Source organism: Engraulis encrasicolus, chromosome 1 (genome assembly GCF_034702125.1).
Source record: "Engraulis encrasicolus isolate BLACKSEA-1 chromosome 1, IST_EnEncr_1.0, whole genome shotgun sequence".
NCBI lineage: Eukaryota > Metazoa > Chordata > Actinopteri > Clupeiformes > Engraulidae > Engraulis > Engraulis encrasicolus.
The window spans coordinates 58,282,089-58,305,566 of NC_085857.1; the positions used below are offsets into that span (position 1 = coordinate 58,282,089).

The 23,478-nt window shown below is 43.9% G+C and overlaps 1 protein-coding gene across 1 annotated transcript in view; it reads left to right on the top strand.

The window, feature by feature from the left end:
- LOC134458696 (mucin-19-like) overlaps positions 1-23,478 on the top strand; it is a 77,330-nt gene that overhangs the window by 9,100 nt on the left and 44,752 nt on the right. The window contains exons 4-22 of the mRNA XM_063211127.1: positions 317-585; positions 1,155-1,294; positions 1,668-2,082; positions 3,258-3,432; positions 3,596-3,864; positions 4,835-4,986; positions 5,532-5,841; positions 8,631-8,812; positions 9,516-9,577; positions 10,599-10,756; positions 11,008-11,583; positions 12,596-12,777; positions 14,394-14,455; positions 15,941-16,098; positions 16,332-16,907; positions 17,920-18,101; positions 19,717-19,778; positions 21,354-21,511; positions 21,745-23,007. Coding sequence (XP_063067197.1) covers positions 317-585; positions 1,155-1,294; positions 1,668-2,082; positions 3,258-3,432; positions 3,596-3,864; positions 4,835-4,986; positions 5,532-5,841; positions 8,631-8,812; positions 9,516-9,577; positions 10,599-10,756; positions 11,008-11,583; positions 12,596-12,777; positions 14,394-14,455; positions 15,941-16,098; positions 16,332-16,907; positions 17,920-18,101; positions 19,717-19,778; positions 21,354-21,511; positions 21,745-23,007 — 5,351 coding nt within the window. The remainder of the gene's footprint in view (positions 1-316; positions 586-1,154; positions 1,295-1,667; positions 2,083-3,257; positions 3,433-3,595; positions 3,865-4,834; positions 4,987-5,531; positions 5,842-8,630; positions 8,813-9,515; positions 9,578-10,598; positions 10,757-11,007; positions 11,584-12,595; positions 12,778-14,393; positions 14,456-15,940; positions 16,099-16,331; positions 16,908-17,919; positions 18,102-19,716; positions 19,779-21,353; positions 21,512-21,744; positions 23,008-23,478) is intronic.

The window sequence follows — 23,478 nt, forward strand, 5'->3', positions numbered from 1 at the left end:
AGATTGCAAAGCTCTGTGCGACTACACAGTATTTTTCAGTTCGCTTTGTGATACAACTTTCAGATTCCCGAATTGTCAGATTTTCGGCATGAACATGTCGGCATGGTTGTCTGTTGGCATTAACTGTTACCATTAGTGTTTCATTGTTATGGTTGAAACTTTGATTCTGAACTCTGAACCTTAATGTTTCTCCATGTTCAATTGTCATGGTGTTTCTCTATGATTCATTGTCATGGTGTTTCTCTATGCTCCATTGTCATGGTTGCAATTCTAATTGACCTTGATGTTCCTCTATGTTCCGTTGTCATACCTGCAGCACTGACACCACTGGTCTGACTATACGTCTGGGACTGGAGAACCTTGATGGCAGCAACTCCAACAGCCAGACCTTCACAGTGAACCAGATCATTCCACACCCCGACTATACCAGTGTTTCCACTGGCAACGACATCGCTCTGTTGCAGCTCAGCTCCTCAGTGGCCTTTACCGACTACATCAGCCCCGTCTGCCTGGCTGCCACCGGCAGTGTCTTCAGCAACGGCACCTTGAGCTGGGTCACTGGGTTCGGAAACATTGATGAAGGACGTAAGCAATACTCACATACACAAACAGACACACCATCTCCAACTCCTTCCTGTTTCCTGTTCAAACTATTACCTCCCATCCTTTTGCTTGTGGCCTTGTGCTTTGCAGATGCCCTGTCCCCATAGAGAAAACAAGGAAGCTTCCCAGTTGTCTGGCTGCTTAGGCTGAGCAACTTTTGTATTGTGAATGAGAAAAATACCTCTCAATTGTTTATATTGCATAAAAACTTCATCAATTTACTTTACTTCAAACGAAGTGGATGGACGGGACTGGATTGACTTGAAATATGTATCAGTCCTTACAGAGTCTTTCAAGCCCTGATAAAAACCAACACACACAGACACACAGACACAGACACACAGACACAGACACAGACACAGACACAGACACAGACACAGACACAGACACACAGACACACACACACACACACACACACACACACACACACACACACACACACACACACACACACACACACACACACACACACACACACACACACACACACACACACACACACACACACACACACACAAATTACTCACTATGTTCCCTATGTGTTTCCCCAGTGTCGCTGCCCAGTCCTGGAACTCTGCAGGAGGTTGATGTGTCTGTGATAACCAACACACAGTGCAGTACTCTCTACTCCAGCATCACAGACACCATGATCTGTGCTGGTGTGCTCACTGGAGGGAAGGACTCTTGCCAGGTATTTCTACTACTACTAACACTAACACTAACACTAACACTAACACTAATAATAATAATAATAATAATAATAATAATAATAATAATAATAATAATAATAATAATTCATGAAGTGCCTACTACATACCCTCCACGCCTACACACTCAATATCTCTTCCTCTTTATAACTTAATCAGGAACACACACACACACACGCACACACACACACACACACACACACACACACACACACACACACACACACACACACACACACACACACACACACACACACACACACACACACACACACACACACACACACACACACACACACACACACAGAAACACACAAATAACAAAAACAGCTAGATGACCATACATGTGTCTTGCAGGGTGATTCTGGTGGGCCCATGGTGACCAAACAGGACTCTGTGTGGGTCCAGTCCGGCATTGTGAGCTTTGGTAGAGGATGTGCTCGGCCCAACCTGCCCGGAGTGTATGCCCGCATCTCCCAGTACCAGGACTGGATCAACTCCCACGTTGGTTCTGACCAGCCGGGCTTCGTGCAGTTCACCTCCAGCGGGGCAGGGGAAGCTAGCACCACCACCACTACCACTCTGGTTCCTAACACGACATCATCCCTAACTACTAGCGATGGCGTCCGACCTCTCACCACAACCACCATGGCTTCAGCTCTGACAACCAATAGCTCAACACATACCATCACAGACACAGCAGCAGCACACACCATGAGCCCAGCAGTACAGACCAGTCCAGCCTCAGCACAGACCACCTCGGACCCACTTCTTGGTTTGTTCATTCTAAACCAGTGCTTCCCAAACTTTTTCACATCACGTACCCCTTGAAGCATTTCAGCTACATCCGCGTACCCCCCTCCCCCCCAAAAAAAAAATTTAACCATTAAATTCCCTCACTTAGACCTGTATCAAGCTGAAGTTGTTGCAACATGTTCTGTAGGCTACACCAGTTGGACACTAAAGGCTTCCAGCCAGAGATGTAATGGCCCATTAAGGTTGCTAAATTCACATGTTTTCAACCAGTTGTTTAGCGATCCATCAGTACTTACTAAGGAGAGGGTACTTATAGGTGTCCATGTAGATTAAAATGTGCCATGCTGGTAGCCATATCAACTTTGTAGCCAAAGTTAATATTTGAATGAAATTGGATGGACCTGTGACTGCGCCTACATTGAAACTTAATTGAACACACAGCGCCAAGCTCAACAAATTACTTTGTTCACGGCGAATTACGGTTATTTAGGGTGGTGTTAGTAGGTACGATGACTGCTCTCTTGGCTAAAAAATGACATTGCATGAACATAGCAGTTCGCTAAGAGCATGCTAAAAGCATGCTAATAAACACAAAGCCTGCAATATGCCTGACGAACCAGATCTGACAAAGCTCATTTTGTCAAAATTCCAAACAAGTAGCAAGTTATTATCTTACTCTTGGCGTAATCACAGGTACTTGTGGGTTGAAGCAAATAGTCCAGAAACTCTTCAACAACTCCAGAAAGTAGTGTGATGATGCTTTGTTATTCATTTGATGCTGCACTATGCAGACTGAGAGACTGCCGCAGGGACTCGTCTCTTCCTCCGGGAGATGGAACACAGAGATGTGCCATGCACACGACTCTCCTAAACAGCTGATTTTGCGATTAACCCCCATGGAAAAATAAATTAAGATGTATAGGATACTGAAACAATGTAACCAATACCCATGACATACCCAAAACATCAATGCCCATTCCTGATTCGAATATTAAAAGGTATTGATTTTTTTTCCAGCATTTTTTTTTTTTTTTTCAAAATTCAAAATCTTCTCGCGTACCCCCTGCCACCACCTTGTGTACCCCTAGGGGTACGCGTACCATAGTTTGGGAAACACTGTTCTAAACTAATTGTACCAAAGATGTTCAATATCGTAACCAAGAGGATGAATAACCTTATCTCTCTGTCTGTTTGGGTCTGCAGTGTGTGGCCGTCCTCCTCTGAACAGCAGGATAGTGGGTGGCCAGGACGCCCTAGCAGGTAGTTGGCCATGGCAGGCCAGTCTCCATCGCAATGGCGACCATTTCTGTGGCGGATCCCTCATCAGCAAACAGTGGATCCTCTCAGCAGCACACTGCTTTGACAGGTACAGTATAGGTTAGCTGTATAGGTGTAACTGATTTGATTGGCCTTCAGTTCTGACTCCCATTTATATTGTTTCTCTATGTTCCGTTGTCATGGAAGCAACTCTAATTCACATTGATGGTTCAACTCTAATTCACATTGATGTTCCACTGTCATGGTTACAGTACTGATACCAGCATTTGGACTGTACGTCTGGGACTGGAAGACCTTCAGGGTAACAACACCAACAGCCAGACCTTCACAGTGAACCAGATCATTCTACATCCCAACTACAACGACATCTCCTCTGACAACGACATCGCTCTGCTGCAGCTCAGCTCTTCAGTGGCCTTTACAGACTACATCCTGCCCGTTTGCCTTGCTGCCACCGGCAGTGTCTTCCACAATGGCACTATGAGCTGGATCACTGGATTTGGAGACATCGCCTCAGGAGGTGAGAAATACTCAGACAAGAGCAGAGATGCGTAGATCAGGAGGGAATTGTTCATCAGGGTTTGTTATGGTTCTAAGCCATAGGTGGAGAACCTATGGCCTGGGGGGCATTTACGGCCCACGAGGCCATCTTATCTGGTCCCCCATATAATTTGAAAAAGGTTCCTCACTTCTTTTCTAAAGTAGGAAACTAGGAGGTGAAGGAATAGTGTTCAATGAGAAAGCCACTTCTATTTAGAAAACCGCAATTGATCCCACGTCATTGCAATGGTGAAACAGAATGTGGTTTATATGGTTACCATACTGAAAATCTTTGGTTAATGTGGGATTAGAGGCCTACTGGAAGGGAACTTCACCCTCACACCTTCAGAATGCACAACCAACTGACCAGGCATGACCAGGACCATGGAAGTTAGAGTTCAGACAATCCTATTGACCTTCATGTTCCATTTTGTACACAGCAATGATGGTTCATGGAGCCATTGACACATACACTGACTTGCATTGTTCCACTAGTTCCAGGATGTAGGCAAAGCACAGAGAAAGTGTGGTAAAATGTAAATGTAATTTCTTTTTATTTCATCTTTGCTTGTGATGTGGTGATTCTCTGGCTTTCTAGCGAACAGAAAGCTGCTGGCGAGAAAACTACTGTAATCTACGTCAATCATGTCACCAACCAACTAGTTCCCATACCCCGCTTGTCACAACTCTGAAGCCCATGGTTCTGGGACCGACGGTGTGACATACAACCTGTTCCATGACAGTATTTTCTTTTCAACTGTCTCAACATAATGGAACTTGTCTACTGTGTGTCCATGTGTGTTTGTGGTGTCGCTGGCTAGTCCTGGGACCCTTGAATTCTCTCTCTCTCTCTCTCTCTCTCTCTCTCTCTCTCTCTCTCTCTCTCTCTCTCTCTCTCTCTCTCTCTCTCTCTAACACCTTGTCTACTGTGTGTTCATGTGTCTTTATAGTCTCCCTGCCCAGTCCTGGGATCCTTCAAGAGGTGGATGTGTCTGTATTGGGCAACAGACAGTGTAACTGCCTCTACAATGTCCGTAACATCAGCATCACAGACAACATGATCTGCGCTGGACTGCTTACTGGAGGCAAAGACTCATGCCAGGTACCACAGAGACAAACGCACTCCCCTGCTCTCTTCTCTCTCTGACTCATTTAAACACACAAACACATTCGGTAAATTACCTTATTACTCCTGTCCTCGACCTGTCTCATACTTCGCTGACGCCCTGACTCCATGGAGAAAACAATTAAGTTTCCCCGTTGTCAGCCCACCCACAACTTCTTTTGGGGGACATTATCCCCATTCAACATCCTGACTGCAAATGAGAAAATTACTTTTGATTTGCACTTTTGCAACATATTGAATTCAACTTCTGACGTCAATTACCTTTTGAGGCCACAAGCACAAGGGAGGACGGGAGTTAGGATAATGGACAGAACCCCTTATTTTTTAGAAGACATTATTAGTGGTCTTTTAATGACTTTTTAGTTTTAATAGTACAGTGTGAGATAGACAGGAAATAAGTGGGAGAGAGATGGGGAAGAATTGGCAAAGGCCCCGGGCCAGAATCCCAGTGGCCTACCATTAGAGCCACATTAGGGTCCTGGAATATTCCCTTCTGAGCTGCTATGACTTTTGTTTTCCAGGCTGATTCAGGTGGGCCAATGGTGATCAAGCAGGACTCTGTGTGGGTCCAGTCCGGCATCGTGAGCTTTGGGATCGGGTGTGCTCTGGCTGGCTTCCCCGGGGTCTACGCCCGCGTCTCCCAGTACCAGGACTGGATCAATTCACATGTTGGCTCCGACCAGCCGGGCTTCGTGCAGTTCACCTCCAGCGGGGTAGATGGCGACAGCAGCTTCTCCTGTGATGGGCATCCTGCTGTAACAACCACTACAGCCTCAGCACAGACCAGCTCAGACCTCTCAGCTGTCACAGATGCAATACAAACCAACACAAGTAAGTTGCTGCGCTATGTTGCATAAAAACAAACAAAATAATTAAATCATAAATCATAAATGAAATGGCAAAATGTTTAATTCAATTCAATTCAGAATGTTTATTTATCACCCGGTGAGCAGACAGAACGTCTTCTGATTGCCTGAGCTGGTGTCCATTTTTCCCCGAGGACAGGACACCTATGATGTCATGCGGCGTGCGTGCATCTGAGATGCTTCTTTTCATAACTTTCTGGGGAACTGCCATTTCTAATTCTAAACTGGCGGTTGCTATGGTCAAGATCCAGTCGTTAGTTCCATCCAATTTCGTTGTCAAGTCAATACCCAGTCGTTAATTCTATCGCATTTGGTTGTCAAGTCAAAAACCCAGTCGTTAGTTCTATGATCGTATTTGGCTGTCAAGTCGCCCCAATGTTCTACCCGCTTCCTTACACATATCCAATAGAGGTACGTCTCACTAGATTAGGAAGTGGTGCCCAGAGCAACGAACCAAGCGCAGTAGTTAATCTACTTTCTCATGAAGCCTTAGATCAACATATTAATAAATTAATACATAAATGCTGGTAACCCGGGTGATAAGCGGAATAACTGCCTTCGAGGTGTCCCGATATCAAGGGAAAATGGAATTGGCAAAGCGAACAGCCCTTTGGCTGCTCCGTCGGGCTGTTAGAACGCTCCGCCTCGTCCATTATTTCCCTTGATGTCGGGACACCTCGTCGGCCGTTATTCCTTATATGATGTGGACATAGCAAAATTGCATTGCACAGATCCGATGTACAAAGTATTTGTTCTCGAATGTATGTGTTTGATTGTTTTGCTACAAGTGCAGGAGGCCTTCAAAAACGACACAAATAAAAGACAATCACTAAGCAAAATAAGCGAAGCGAAAGAATCACTAAGCGAAATTTATATATGTAAATAATTAGAAAAATTACAATAATTTTAATGATAATAATGATCATAAAAGTGAAACATGTTATAACTCTACTAGCCCTCTGGTTGTGTTACGATCAAAAATGACCGTTTTGAAACTTCATTCTTAAATCATACACAAATGACACATCATCATATCCTCCAGCTAACCTATTCAAATGGTCAAAATGAAATATAATGAAATTCCTAAAGAATTGTGGAAGATACACCAACTTGTTACATTCATGGTGTTTCGGTCAAAAATGACCGGACCATTAATTTACATCTCCCAAAGTTTTATACATTTATATTACATTCACTTTACTCTTATATTCTTTTTTGTTAGGCTTTTCAGAATACAACCATACAGTATGTGCCACATTAGTATAGATCAGGGATGGGCAACTGTCATGAGAAGGAGGGCCACATTTTTTTCATTGTCACCATCGGAGGGCCACATGACCAGGGATCTGAATGCAACTATAGCTCGAGATGCAGTTGGTTGCTCATTGACTGCCGATGTTTTGATTTGATTCAGAAAGAATAGGAGTGTGTTCTATTGGCCAACAGTATAATTACAATGGATTAATTCAGTAGTGTCTTGAAAAATCTGGTCATTATTTATTTATTTACGTTTTATGTAGCCTAAGGGCCACACTGTGTTAGGGGCCGGGCCGCACGCGGCCACCGGGCCTCCAGTTGCCCATCCCTGGTATAGATGTTTACAGTTAGTTGAAATACTTGAAAATAGTAAAGGTGTTCCAAACGGCCTGAAAGCCTCTGAGAGGCCCTAGACTCCAGAGGGTTAATAAAACGAATTAGTGCAAGATTAGAAAAAAAGCAGAATAACATTAAAAAATATGGCAATCAGATTTTCAATCAATGTATTATTACCTTCTTTGTGTAGGCGGTCAATTTTGACCGTTAACACCATGAATGTAACCATGTTTCTAACACAACCAGAGAGCTAGTGTTGTCAAACAATTAAAATATTTGTAAATATAGCTGAAAGCAGCAATGCGGGGCCAAGCAGTATGTCTGACTAAGTCACCATGGCAACAGAAAGAGCTGAGCAGGCAGGCTGCCAGAGACATGCATTGTTAATTTTTACAAGCAGAAATATACCTCGCAATTTGTTGTGTGACCTGCTGGTGGCGCTAGTCATGGGATAGCCAAGAATTTGTGTGACGATTCCCAAGACATTCTGATAATGGGTTGCTGAGAAATGACCTCACTTCCTGTTTGGCGTCTGTTTAGGGGATTTTGATTGGCTGTTACGACCAAACGGTAAAAGATGTAATAAAATCCTTTTATAGATCTCTTTTGTGTGCTACATAGAGCATGTGTACCAAGTTATGTGAAAATACGACCAAATTTGAAGGATTAGGAACATTTTATCATTAACCAGCTGCTTGCTGGTCTGGATAACAAATCTCACGAGACCGATTTCGAAAGCCACGAACAATCTCATCAAATTACATCTCGCGAGATCTCGACACCCCTAAGGGCCACATATTCTAAAATGACCTTGTTTTATCTGTCCTTGTCAATTAGGTGATAATTTATCTAGCCAATCACCTGGCTGAATCGGACTGCTAAAATTAAGTAATTTAGAATTTGTGGTACTGGATGAATGAGTCCATTTTGTCCATCATTTCATTTTTCATGTTTCTCAAACTCATTCTCCTCAGCCAGTCACCACCACATCCAGCTAAAGTCAAGTTGACTCAGACTTCCATAGATATCAATAGGTGTAATAGCCAACAACCACTGCAATGAGCCATGTCTGTTTCCTGTTTTTCAAAATCCTTCTCATCCAGTTACCCTACAACTTATGTAGCTCAGTCATGTTTCTCGAATCCTTTTCTCTTCCCCCAGTTACGACCAAATCGACGGCTGCCTCCACTGCCACTCCAGTTACCACCAGATCGACTGCTGCCTCTACTGCTGCTCCAGCTAAAGTCAAGTTGACGCTCACAATGCAGGAAACGTATACGCCTGACCTGGCAGACTCCTCAACACCTGCCTTTCAAAACCTCGCCCAAAAAACCAAGGATCAGGTAGGTTCTGTTGGATTCCATCAATCCTGAATATCATTATATAAAACAGCATAAAGACTTACTATGTGTTAGCTGGAATTCTGTGTGTTCATTTTAAAGAGTCAAAGAGTGTGGTGTTCAATTCTCGAATTAAGCCTGTTCATTTATCCAACACATGAAAAATATGAATTCATACATTGATGTTTAAATGACTAAAGCGTTGCCAGAGTTCTGTAGTTTCAATCTTACCCTAGCCACCAAGAGATCAGAACTATCTTTCCCTGAGCTCTTCCTTAAAACTGCTTTCGTGGGTGTGTCTAAGTATCAGCCTTAGGCCTTTGTCCATTGCAGTCATTCTGATATTTACTTTGTGGTGCTGGTTCTTGACCCATCTTCCTAGTTAATTATAAACATACTGATAAACTGATGCCCAGATTAAGACATCTGAGGAACACACTGCAAGTTTTTCCATTATGATTATGTAGCTTGATTATCATCGACTCTCAAATCTCTTCGAGGCTTGGTATGACCAAGAGCATGACAATTAATATTTCCCAAACGGCATGGTTGACCCGCCTCCCTTGATTTGCTAATGGCTGTGTGCTTCCCAACAGGGTGAGAGGAGTTCGGAGGGAGGTCAGAAACAATGTTCATATTGCTCCTGGCCGGTCTGAAGCAACACTGGCTAATGATTAAGAACCTTTTTCATTTTTGTTTATTTCAGATGGAGCCTGTGTTTAGAGCTGCTTACCCTGATTTCCAAGGGCTGGAAGTAAAAGGATTTAGGTGAGCCCTCAAGTACATACACACATACAATGAAAATACACACATGAAGACACATGGCAGCACACAGGCAACTTTCCCTCTGTCTACACTTTTTGAGATTGACTTGTGTTGGGCAAGTAAGGTAAGGTAAGTAAAGTAAGGTAACTTTATTGGTACCCAAAGGTAGATTTGTTTGCAGGCAAAAAAGTAGAGGCTTGCAACAACACCACACAATACAGTGACAATGACGCAAGACAACAACAACAGATAGGAGACTAACAAAAACAAAAACATTGACAAACAGACAAAACAAAACAAAAACAAAAACAAAATGCTGCTGGTTGGATAAGCAACAGCAAGATGAATAAATAAATAAATAAATAAATAGGCTAAATATACCTAGATGGATGATGGAAATCATGTCCTGTTTAGGGCATTAATAGCTGAGGGGACGAAACTACACCTCTACCTTTTAGTTTTGCACACAGGCATTTTGAACCTACGGCCAGAAGGGAGATACTAGAATTCGCCGTATAGTGGATGGGATCTGTACTCTAAGATGGAATTAGCTAGTCTCTGTAGCTGCCCATTGAAAAGATATTCTACGGACAGTTGTGGCGCTCCAATTAGTTTACTGGCCCACCTCACAATCTGATTAAGCAAGTTTTTATTTTTTAGGGGTAGCTTGCCAAACCAGGACACTAAGCTGAAAGAAATGATAGATTCAATAAAACATCTATAGAACATGGTGTTCTATAAATTCTCATGGACACAAGCCTGACCTCATCAATGCAATATACAGTATATATATATATATATATATATATATATATATATATATATATATATATATATATATATATATATATATATATATATATATATATATATATATATATGTGTGTGTGTGTGTGTGTGTGTGTATTTCTTTGTGCGTGTGCGTGTGTGTGTGTGTGTGTGTGTGTGTGTGTGTGTGTGTGTGTGTGTGTGTGTGTGTGTGTGTGTGTGTGTGTTTGTGTGTTTGTCCATACCTGCACGTCAGTCGTGGATCTGTTGTGGCGGACACAGAACTCACATTCCGCGCCTCTGCTTCATCTTCGTCCTCAACTCCGAGCGTCGCCAATATCAGCTCCACAACACAGGAAGCCATTGACAGTGGCAGTCTGAGCCTAAACATCAGCTCAGTTGCTGTGGAAATAGGTAGGAAATTAGTAGATACTAGTGGGTACTATACTTTAGTGGATACTTAATAATTCAAAATTACAGGTCTGGCCTGTCAGGCTAGATATCACTATTAAATGTCCTTTATTTAAACGTTTTCCTTAGGGTTTTTTGTTTTGTTTTATTATACCAAACTCTGTAATTTACTTTCCATATTGACAGCAGAACATCAATTCAGAATGTGTATATTATTTTATATAGTGTATCATATTTTACATCTTTCTCTTCAGTGTCAACGCCAATCCAGTCAACTTCTGCACCCTCGACACTGGGTGCTACCTCCACTCAGTCAACTGATGCACCAGGTCCATCCTCCAAACCGCCAACTGATGCGCCCTCATCACAAGGCCCTACCTCTCACGCCTTAACAACAGGTCAAACTTCTGCACACTCATCACAAGGTGCCACATCCAAACCGTCAACTGTCGCACCCTCATCACAAGGTCCAACCTCCTCCCAGTCAACTGGCGCACAAGTTCCAACATCTACGCCGTCAACTGTAGCACCCACAACTCAAGGTCCAACCTCTTTAAAGTTAACACATCCACCCTCAACACAACGTCCAATCCAATCAACGGTTGCAACATCAACACAGTCACCTTCTGCATCCCCAACACATGGTCCTACCTCCACCCTGTCCACGGATGCACAAAGTCCAACATCCAAACCATCGACTGTCGCACCGTTAACACAACGTCCAACCACCATACAATCAAGCTCTGCACCCTCGGCCACCCAGTCAACCACCCTATCCTCAACACAAGGTCAAATCTCCATCAAATCAACAGCTGGTCCCTCAACCCAAGGTCCAACCTCTTTATTATCAACATCTCCACCCTCCCCTAAAGTCTCAACACAGCATCCCACCACATCACAATCTCCAACTGCTCCCCCCACACCAGGTTCCCCTTCACCTCCATCCACTACACCAGCTGCTACACCTAAAACAGGTTCAACACAATCTCCATCCTCAACACATGGTCCCACCTCAACACATCGCTCCACCTCGTCACAGCATCCCACCTCGTCACAGCATCCCACTTTGTCACATCATCCCAGCTCAACACAGCATCTCACCTCATCACAGCGTACCTCAACACAATCTTCAGCTGCTACACCCACACCAGGTTCCTCTTCACCTCCATCCAATACACCAGCTGCCACACCAGGTTCATCACAGGGTCCCACCACAACTCATTTAACATCTTCATCCTCAACCCCACCCTCAACACAGCGTCCCACCTCATCACAATCTCCAGCTGCTACATCCACACCAGGTTCAACTTCACTCCAATTCCCTCCATCAGCTTACCCCTTTCCTAACCCTCCAGCTTCATCAACTATTTCCAGTGATGGGCAAAATTGATTCATTAGTTACAATCTTGGGCCACATAATCTAAAATGACCTTGTTTTATCTGTCCACGTCAATCAGGTGATAACTTATCCAGCCAATCACCTGGCTGAATCGGACTGCTAAAATTAAGTCATTTAGAATATGTGGTACTGGATGAATGAGTCAATTTTGTCCATCATTTCATGTTTCATGTTTCTCAAACTCATTATCCTCAGCCAGTTACCACCAGATCCAGTTAAAGTCAAGTTGACTTAGACTTCCATAGATATCAATAGGTGCAAAAGCCGACAACCACTGCAATGAGCCATGGCTGTTTCAAGTTTCTCAAAATCCTTCACCTCAGCCAGTTACTACCAGATCCAGATTATGTCAAGTTCACTTACACTTTAGATATCTATAGGTTTAATACCCTACAACTTATGTACCTCAGTCATATTTCTCAAATTCTTTTATTCTCCCCCAGTTACGACCAAATTGACGGCTGCCTCAACTGCCGCTCCAGTTACCACCAGATCGACTGCTGCCTCCACTGCTGCTCCAGCTAAAGTCAAGTTGACGCTCACAATGCAGGAAACGTATACGCCTGACCTGGCAGACTCCTCATCACCTGCCTTTCAAAACCTCGCCCAGAAAACCAAGGATCAGGTAGGTTCTGTTGGATTCCATCTATTCTACTCAATCCTGAATATCATCATATAAAACATCAAAAAGACTTACTATGTGTTAGCTGGAATACTGTGTGTCAATTTTAAAGAGTCAGAGTGTGATGTTCAATTCTCGAATTAAGCTGGTTAATTTATCCAATACATCAAAGATATGAATTCATACATCAATGTTTAAATGATTAAAGCGTTGCCAGAGTTCTGTAGTTTCAATCTTACCCTAACCACCAACAGATCAGAACTATCTTTCCCTGAGCTCTTCCTTAAAACTGCTTTAATGGGTGTGTCTAAGTATTAGCCTTGGACCTTTGTCCATTGCAGTCATCCTGAGTGCACTGAGATTTTTTCATTATGATTATGTAGCTTGATTGTCATCGACACAAACCTCTTCGAGACTTGGTCTGACCAAGACCATGAAGATTAAAGGGGTAGTCCGGTGTGAAATGGTTTACGTTGTGTCAATATGTGATGCTGAGCGCTGACGTTTGCCTCATACCTCGCATCCAAAGGTCCCCTGCATTCCGAAATCCGAGTGGTAGGCGGGACCCCGCGAGCTAGGTGAAATGCAGCTTCTGTTGGGAGGTCGTGGCACCTGTGTTAGCCATGGGGCTAAATCTTTACTTTACACCCATTTACGAGGCTCAAAGTTGCAAAAATGTTGATCCCGTAGTGTCGGGTGGTTGTTGACATGTAAATCCAGGCACTGAGAAGTTTGATAGTGCACCGTTGTTTTAACTACAATTACGTTTTTGAAGGCTGCGCCTCGGAGGACTCTGCCGGGCGCCGCCATCTTTTTTTCTAGTCGCGATACGTCAATAGGTCATGTGATACATCACGTGGTTATTGGACTGCAGTCGGAGACCGTCTAAAACTTCAGCTTCAGCGACAAAACACCCATTGTATATATAAAAAAACAAACCAAACCTATAAGTACTGTAATATTTTGTTGCTGAAGCTGAAGTCATTTTTAGACGGTCTCCGACTGCAGTCCAATAACCACGTGATGTATCACATGACCTATTGACGTATCGCGACTAGAAAAAAAGATGGCGGCGCCCGGCAGAGTCCTCCGAGGCGCAGCCTTCAAAAACGTAATTGTAGTTAAAACAACGGTGCACTATCAAACTTCTCAGTGCCTGGATTTACATGTCAACAACCACCCGACACTACGGGATCAACATTTTTGCAACTTTGAGCCTCGTAAATGGGTGTAAAGTAAAGATTTAGCCCCATGGCTAACACAGGTGCCACGACCTCCCAACAGAAGCTGCATTTCACCTAGCTCGCGGGGTCCCGCCTACCACTCGGATTTCGGAATGCAGGGGACCTTTGGATGCGAGGTATGAGGCAAACGTCAGCGCTCAGCATCACATACTGACACAACGTAAACCATTTCACACCGGACTACCCCTTTAACATTTCCCAAAAAGCATGCTTGACCCGTCTCCCTTGGTTTTCTAATGGTTATTTGCTTCCCAACAGGATAAGAGGAGTTCTCGAGATTTTGGGAGGTCAGAAACGATATTCGTATTGCTCCTGGCCGGTCTGAAGCAACAATGGCTAATGATTAAGAACAATTTTCATTTTTGGTTATTTCAGATGGAGCCTGTGTTTAGAGCTGCTTACCCTGATTTCCAAGGCCTGGAAGTAAAAGGATTTAGGTGAGCCCTCAAGTACATACACACGTACAATGAAAACACACAAACATGAAGACACATGGAAGCACACAGGCAACTTTCCCTCTGTCTACACTTTTTGAGATTGACTTGTGTTGGGCAAGTTCTCATGGACACAAGCCTGACCTCATGAATATATTTATTAGTGGTGGGCCGTTATCGGCGTTAACGTGCTGCGTTAATGTGAGACTCTTATCGCGTGACAAAGAAAATATCGCACATTAATCTATTCTCAAAATATGGATTTGGGGTTTGGAGATGCGCGTCACCATAGCGTTCGATTGACAGACGCTTTCAGACTGCCCTCCAGTCGCTTCGTCTGTTGCTCAGCAGACCTACTAAATATGAACAGTGTTTGCATGCTGTAATCATGAATCTCTCTGCCGTGGTGGGTGTTGTTTTAGTGCTTTTTCATAAGTGGTAGACTAGAGAGACGTTATTGTTTGAGGTGAAGCAGACATTATTGTGAACCAGCCCGCCTACATTTCCTCACGCATTGCATGGAACACAAACAACAGTGCTGTTCCAGAAATCTTGCCTGTGTCATACTTGCAAAACATCCCGTGTGATATACATTTTGAAGATTGTCAAACTGAAACTGTTAATATCTACTCTCGCTGAATGTTTGTGTTATGATCGCGCATTTGCGACTCATATCAGACGGTAATACAGCTTGCGGTTGTTGCGCTTGATATAGCCAACCTCGCGGTCGTCGCGCTTGACTTTTTTGTTTTGTTTTGCAAACTGAATTAATTTGGAGTTGTAACTCCACTGGCATTCTAAAGCAGAGAACAACTGTCAGGTTTAGGCCAAATCGATGTGGGCCAGTGCTTTAGGGTCCAGAACTAGCTCTAGAAATCTAGTAGCCTGGCTCTGACTTTGCTGTATCTGCTGCGCAGCTCCTCCCTCTCTAAAGGAGCCGCTGCCCTTTTTAACAGTCAGTGGCAGATTCATTCTCTCTCTCTCTCTCTCTCTCTCTCTCTGGCCATTAGAAATGCTGAATTGTTGAGGTCATTTTGTTTAAATAGTCTAAATGTTTGATAGTTTTATCTGTATTTGCCTCTACAATGTATAGCACTGTTCATTTTGAAATGTCAGTATATTATGACTGTAAATGCTTCCTAACATATTCGAAAAACTTTTCAAATATTGCAGTGATTTCATGACCAAATATCAACCATTTTTTTGAAGATGAGATGCATTTTGGAAAAAAGAGATGAGCTCTGGTCTAATGCGCCATCTTAAGAAACCCCCTAGGGTTTTTTTCGTCATTATTTCGCTAGCGTGCCTATTCTGAATGAGCCATTTTGATATAGATTAATCTAGATTAATTTCATAATTACAGTGAGATTAATCTAGATTTAAAAAATGAATCTATGCCCACCCCTAATATATATATATATATATATGTGTGTGTGTGTGTGTGTGTGTGTGTGTGTGTTTGTGTGTTTGTCCATACCTGCACGTCAGTCGTGGATCTGTTGTGGCGGACACAGAACTCACATTCCGCGCCTCTGCTTCATCTTCGTCCTCAACTCCGAGCGTCGCCAATATCAGCTCCACAACACAGGAAGCCATTGACAGTGGCAGTGTGAGCCTAAACATCAGCTCAGTTACTGTGGAAATAGGTAGGAAATTAGTAGATACTAGTGGGTACTACACTGTAGTGGATACTTAATAATTCAAAATTAAAGGTCTGGCTTGTCAGGCTAGATATCACTATTAAATGTCCTATATTTAAACGTTTTCATTAGGGTATTTTATTTTGTTTTATTACACCAAACTCTGTAATTTCCTTTTCATATTGACAGCAGAACATCAATTCAGAATGTGCATTCATATGTTACATCTTTCTCTTCAGTTTCAACTCCAATCCAGTCAACTTCTGTACCTTTGACACTGGGTGCTACCTCCACTCAGTCAACTGATGCACCAGGTCCATCCTCCAAACCGCCGACTGAAGCACCCTCATCACAAGGCCCTACCTCTCATGCCTTAACAACAGGTCAAACCTCCGCACCCTCATCACAAGGTGCCACATCCAAACCATCAACTGTCGCACACTCATCACAAGGTCCAACCTCCTCCCAGTCAACTGGCGCACAAGTTCCAACATCTACGCCGTCAACTGTAGCACCCACAACTCAAGGTCCAACCTCTTTAAAGTTAACACATCCACCCTCAACACAACGTCCAATCCAATCAACGGTTGCAACATCAACACAGTCACCTTCTGCATCCCCAACACATGGTCCCACCTCCACCCTGTCCACGGATGCACAAACTCCAACATCCAAACCATCGACTGTCGCACCGTTAACACAACGTCCAACCACCATACAATCAACCTCTGCACCCTCGGCCACCCAGTCAACCACCCTATCCTCAACACAAGGTACAACCTCCATCAAATCAACAGCTGGTCCCTCAACCCAAGGTCCAACCTCTTTAATATCAACATCTCCACCCTCCCCTAAAGTCTCAACACAGCATCCCACCACATCACAATCTCCAACTGCTACACCCACACCAGGTTCCTCTTTACCTCCATCCACTACACCAGCTGCTACACCTAAAACAGGTTCAACACAATCTCCATCCTCAACACATGGTCCCACCTCAACACATCGCTCCACCTCGTCACAGCATCCCACCTCGTCACAGCATCCCACTTTGTCACATCATCCCAGCTCAACACAGCGTCTTACCTCAACACAGCGTCCCTCAACACAATCTTCAGCTGCTACACCCACACCAGGTTCTTCTTCACCTCCATCCACTACACCAGCTGCCACACCAGGTTCATCACAGGGTCCCACCACAACCCATTTAACATCTTCATCCTCAACCCCACCCTCAACACAGCATCCCACCTCATCACAATCTCCAGCTGCTACATCCACACCAGGTTCAACTTCACTCCAATTCTCTCCATCAGCTTACCCCTTTCCTAACCCTACAGCTTTATCAACTATTTCCAGTGATGGGCAAAATTGATTCATTAGTTACGATCTTGGGCCACATAATCTAAAATGACCTTGTTTTATCTGTCCACGTCAATCAGGTGATAATTTATCCAGCCAGTCACCTGGCTGAATCGGACTGCTAAAATTAAGTCATTTAGAATATCTGGTACTGGATGAATGAGTCCATTTTGTCCATCATTTCATTTTTCATGTTTCTCAAACTCATTCTCCTCAGCCAGTTACCACCAGATCCAGTTAAAGTCAAGTTGACTTAGACTTCCATAGATATCAATAGGTGCAAAAGCCGACAACCACTGCAATGAGCCATGGCTGTTTCAAGTTTCTCAAAATCCTTCACCTCAGCCAGTTACTACCAGATCCAGATTATGTCAAGTTCACTTACACTTTAGATATCTATAGGTTTAATACCCTACAACTTATGTACCTCAGTCATGTTTCTCAAATTCTTTTATTCTCCCCCAGTTACGACCAAATCGACGGCTGCCTCAACTGCCGCTCCAGTTACCACCAGATCGACTGCTGCCTCCACTGCTGCTCCAGCTAAAGTCAAGTTGACGCTCACAATGCAGGAAACGTATACGTCTGACCTGGCAGACTCCTCATCACCTGCCTTTCAAAACCTCGCCCAGAAAACCAAGGATCAGGTAGGTTCTGTTGGATTCCATCTATTCTACTCAATCCTGAATATCATCATATAAAACATCAAAAAGACTTACTATGTGTTAGCTGGAATACTGTGTGTCAATTTTAAAGAGTCAGAGTGTGATGTTCAATTCTCGAATTAAGCCGGTTAATTTATCCAATACATCAAAGATATGAATTCATACATCAATGTTTAAATGATTAAAGCGTTGCCAGAGTTCTGTAGTTTCAATCTTACCCTAACCACCAACAGATCAGAACTATCTTTCCCTGAGCTCTTCCTTAAAACTGCTTTAATGGGTGTGTCTAAGTATTAGCCTTGGACCTTTGTCCATTGCAGTCATCCTGAGTGCACTGAGATTTTTTCATTATGATTATGTAGCTTGATTGTCATCGACACAAACCTCTTCGAGACTTGGTCTGACCAAGACCATGAAGATTAAAGGGGTAGTCCGGTGTGAAATGGTTTACGTTGTGTCAATATGTGATGCTGAGCGCTGACGTTTGCCTCATACCTCGCATCCAAAGGTCCCCTGCATTCCGAAATCCGAGTGGTAGGCGGGACCCGCGAGCTAGGTGAAATGCAGCTTCTGTTGGGAGGTCGTGGCACCTGTGTTAGCCATGGGGCTAAATCTTTACTTTACACCCATTTACGAGGCTCAAAGTTGCAAAAATGTTGATCCCGTAGTGTCGGGTGGTTGTTGACATGTAAATCCAGGCACTGAGAAGTTTGATAGTGCACCGTTGTTTTAACTACAATTACGTTTTTGAAGGCTGCGCCTCGGAGGACTCTGCCGGGCGCCGCCATCTTTTTTTCTAGTCGCGATACGTCAATAGGTCATGTGATACATCACGTGGTTATTGGACTGCAGTCGGAGACCGTCTAAAACTTCAGCTTCAGCGACAAAACACCCATTGTATATATAAAAAAACAAACCAAACCTATAAGTACTGTAATATTTTGTCGCTGAAGCTGAAGTCATTTTTAGACGGTCTCCGACTGCAGTCCAATAACCACGTGATGTATCACATGACCTATTGACGTATCGCGACTAGAAAAAAAGATGGCGGCGCCCGGCAGAGTCCTCCGAGGCGCAGCCTTCAAAAACGTAATTGTAGTTAAAACAACGGTGCACTATCAAACTTCTCAGTGCCTGGATTTACATGTCAACAACCACCCGACACTACGGGATCAACATTTTTGCAACTTTGAGCCTCGTAAATGGGTGTAAAGTAAAGATTTAGCCCCATGGCTAACACAGGTGCCACGACCTCCCAACAGAAGCTGCATTTCACCTAGCTCGCGGGGTCCCGCCTACCACTCGGATTTCGGAATGCAGGGGACCTTTGGATGCGAGGTATGAGGCAAACGTCAGCGCTCAGCATCACATATTGACACAACGTAAACCATTTCACACCGGACTACCCCTTTAACATTTCCCAAAAAGCATGCTTGACCCGCCTCCCTTGGTTTTCTAATGGTTACTTGCTTCCCAACAGGGTGAGAGGAGTTCTCGATATTTTGGGAAGTCAGAAACGATATTCGTATTGCTCCTGGCCGGTCTGAAGCAACAATGGCTAATGATTAAGAACAATTTTCATTTTTGGTTATTTCAGATGGAGCCTGTGTTTAGAGCTGCTTACCCTGATTTCCAAGGCCTGGAAGTAAAAGGATTTAGGTGAGCCCTCAAGTACATACACACGTACAATGAAAACACACAAACATGAAGACACATGGAAGCACACAGGCAACTTTCCCTCTGTCTACACTTTTTGAGATTGACTTGTGTTGGGCAAGTTCTCATGGACACAAGCCTGACCTCATGAATATATTTATTAGTGGTGGGCCGTTATCGGCGTTAACGTGCTGCGTTAATGTGAGACTCTTATCGCGTGACAAAGAAAATATCGCACATTAATCTATTCTCAAAATATGGATTTGGGGTTTGGAGATGCGCGTCACCATAGCGTTCGATTGACAGACGCTTTCAGACTGCCCTCCAGTCGCTTCGTCTGTTGCTCAGCAGACCTACTAAATATGAACAGTGTTTGCATGCTGTAATCATGAATCTCTCTGCCGTGGTGGGTGTTGTTTTAGTGCTTTTTCATAAGTGGTAGACTAGAGAGACGTTATTGTTTGAGGTGAAGCAGACATTATTGTGAACCAGCCCGCCTACATTTCCTCACGCATTGCATGGAACACAAACAACAGTCCTGTTCCAGAAATCTTGCCTGTGTCATACTTGCAAAACATCCCGTGTGATATACATTTTGAAGATTGTCAAACTGAAACTGTTAATATCTACTCTCGCTGAATGTTTGTGTTATGATCGCGCATTTGCGACTCATATCAGACGGTAATACAGCTTGCGGTTGTTGCGCTTGATATAGCCAACCTCGCGGTCGTCGCGCTTGACTTTTTTGTTTTGTTTTGCAAGCTGAATTAATTTGGAGTTGTAACTCCGCTGGCATTCTAAAGCAGAGAACAACTGTCAGGTTTAGGCCAAATCGATGTGGGCCAGTGCTTTAGGGTCCAGAACTAGCTCTAGAAATCTAGTAGCCTGGCTCTGACTTTGCTGTATCTGCTGCGCAGCTCCTCCCTCTCTAAAGGAGCCGCTGCCCTTTTTAACAGTCAGTGGCAGATTCATTCTCTCTCTCTCTCTCTCTCTCTCTCTCTGGCCATTAGAAATGCTGAATTGTTGAGGTCATTTTGTTTAAATAGTCTAAATGTTTGATAGTTTTATCTGTATTTGCCTCTACAATGTATAGCACTGTTCATTTTGAAATGTCAGTATATTATGACTGTAAATGCTTCCTAACATAGTCGAAACACTTTTCAAATATTGCAGTGATTTCATGACCAAATATCAACCATTTTTTTGAAGATGAGATGCATTTTGGAAAAAAGAGATGAGCTCTGGTCTAATGCGCCATCTTAAGAAACCCCCTAGGGTTTTTTTCATCATTATTTCGCTAGCGTGCCTATTCTGAATGAGCCATTTTGATATAGATTAATCTAGATTAATTTCATAATTACAGTGAGATTAATCTAGATTTAAAAAATGAATCTATGCCCACCCCTAATATATATATATATATATGTGTGTGTTTCTTTGTGCGTGTTTGTGTGTGTGTGTGTGTGTGTGTGTGTGTGTGTGTGTGTGTGTGTGTGTGTGTGTGTGTGTGTGTGTGTGTGTGTGTGTGTGTGTGTGTGTGTGTGTGTGTGTGTGTGTGTGTTCATGCCTGCACGTCAGTCCTGGATCTGTTGTGGCGGACACAGAGCTCACATTCCGCGCCTCTGCTTCATCTTCGTCCTCAACTCCGAGCGTCGCCAATATCAGCTCCACAACACAGGAAGCCATTGACAGTGGCAGTCTGAGCCTAAACATCAGCTCAGTTACTGTGGAAATAGGTAGGAAATTAGTAGATACTAGTGGGTACTATACTGTAGTGGATACTTAATAATTCAAAATTAAAGGTCTGGCTTGTCAGGCTAGATATCACTATTAAATGTCCTTTATTTAAACGTTTTCATTAGGGTATTTTATTTTGTTTTATTACACCAAACTCTGTAATTTCCTTTTCATATTGACAGCAGAACATCAATTCAGAATGTGCATTCATATTTTACATCTTTCTCTTCAGTTTCAACTCCAATCCAGTCAACTTCTGCACCTTTGACACTGGGTGCTACCTCCACTCAGTCAACTGATGCACCAGGTCCATCCTCCAAACCGCCGACTGAAGCACCCTCATCACAAGGCCCTACCTCTCATGCCTTAACAACAGGTCAAACCTCTGCACCCTCATCACAAGGTGCCACATCCAAACCGTCAACTGTCGCACCCTCATCACAAGGTCCAACCTCCTCCCAGTCAACTGGCGCACAAGTTCCAACATCTACGCCGTCAACTGTAGCACCCACAACTCAAGGTCCGACCTCTTTAAAGTTAACACATCCACCCTCAACACAACGTCCAATCCAATCAACGGTTGCAACATCAACACAGTCACCTTCTGCATCCCCAACACATGGTCCCACCTCCACCCTGTCCACGGATGCACAAACTCCAACATCCAAACCATCGACTGTCGCACCGTTAACACAACGTCCAACCACCATACAATCAACCTCTGCACCCTCGGCCACCCAGTCAACCACCCTATCCTCAACACAAGGTCCAACCTCCATCAAATCAACAGCTGGTCCCTCAACCCAAGGTCCAACCTCTTTAATATCAACATCTCCACCCTCCCCTAAAGTCTCAACACAGCATCCCACCACATCACAATCTCCAACTGCTACACCCACACCAGGTTCCTCTTTACCTCCATCCACTACACCAGCTGCTACACCTACAACAGGTTCAACACAATCTCCATCCTCAACTCATGGTCCCACCTCAACACAGCGCTCCACCTCGTCACAGCTTCCAACTTCATCACAGCATCCCACCTCAACACAGCGTCTCACCTCATCACAACGTCCCTCAACACAGCTTCCCTCAACACAAACTGCTCCCCCCACACCAGGTTCCCCTTCACCTCCATCCACTACACCAGCTGCTACACCTACAACAGGTTCAACACAATCTCCATCCTCAACACATGGTCCCACCTCAACACAGCACTCCACCTCGTCACAGCATCCCACCTCATCACAGCATCCCACTTTGTCACAGCATCCCAGCTCAACACAGCGTCTTACCTCAACACAGCGTCCCTCAACACAATCTTCAGCTGCTACACCCACACCAGGTTCTTCTTCACCTCCATCCACTACACCAACTGCCACACCAGGTTCATCACAGGGTCCCACCACAACCCATTTAACATCTCCATCCTCAACCCCACCCTCAACACAGCGTCCCACCTCATCACAATCTCCAGCTGCTACATCCACACCAGGTTCAACTTCACTCCAATTCCCTACATCAGCTTACCCCTTTCCTAACCCTCCAGCTTCATCAACTATTTCCAGTGATGGGCCAAATTGATTCATTAGTCACGATCTCGGGCCACATAATTCTAAAATGACCTTGGTTTATCTGTCCATGTCAATCAGATGATAATTTATTCAGCCAATCACCTGGCTGAATCGGACTGCTAAAATTAAGTAATTTAGAATTTGTGGTACTGGATGAATGAGTCCATTTTGTCCATCATTTCATTTTTCATGTTTCTCAAACTCATTCTCCTCAGCCAGTTACCACCAGATCCAGCTAAAGTCAAGTTGACTTAGACCTCCATAGATATCAATAGGTGTAATAGCCGACAACCACTGCAATGAGCCATGTCTGTTTCATGTTTCTCAAAATCTTTCACCTCAGCCAGTTACTACCAGATCCAGCTTAAGTCAAGTTGACTTAGACTTTCATA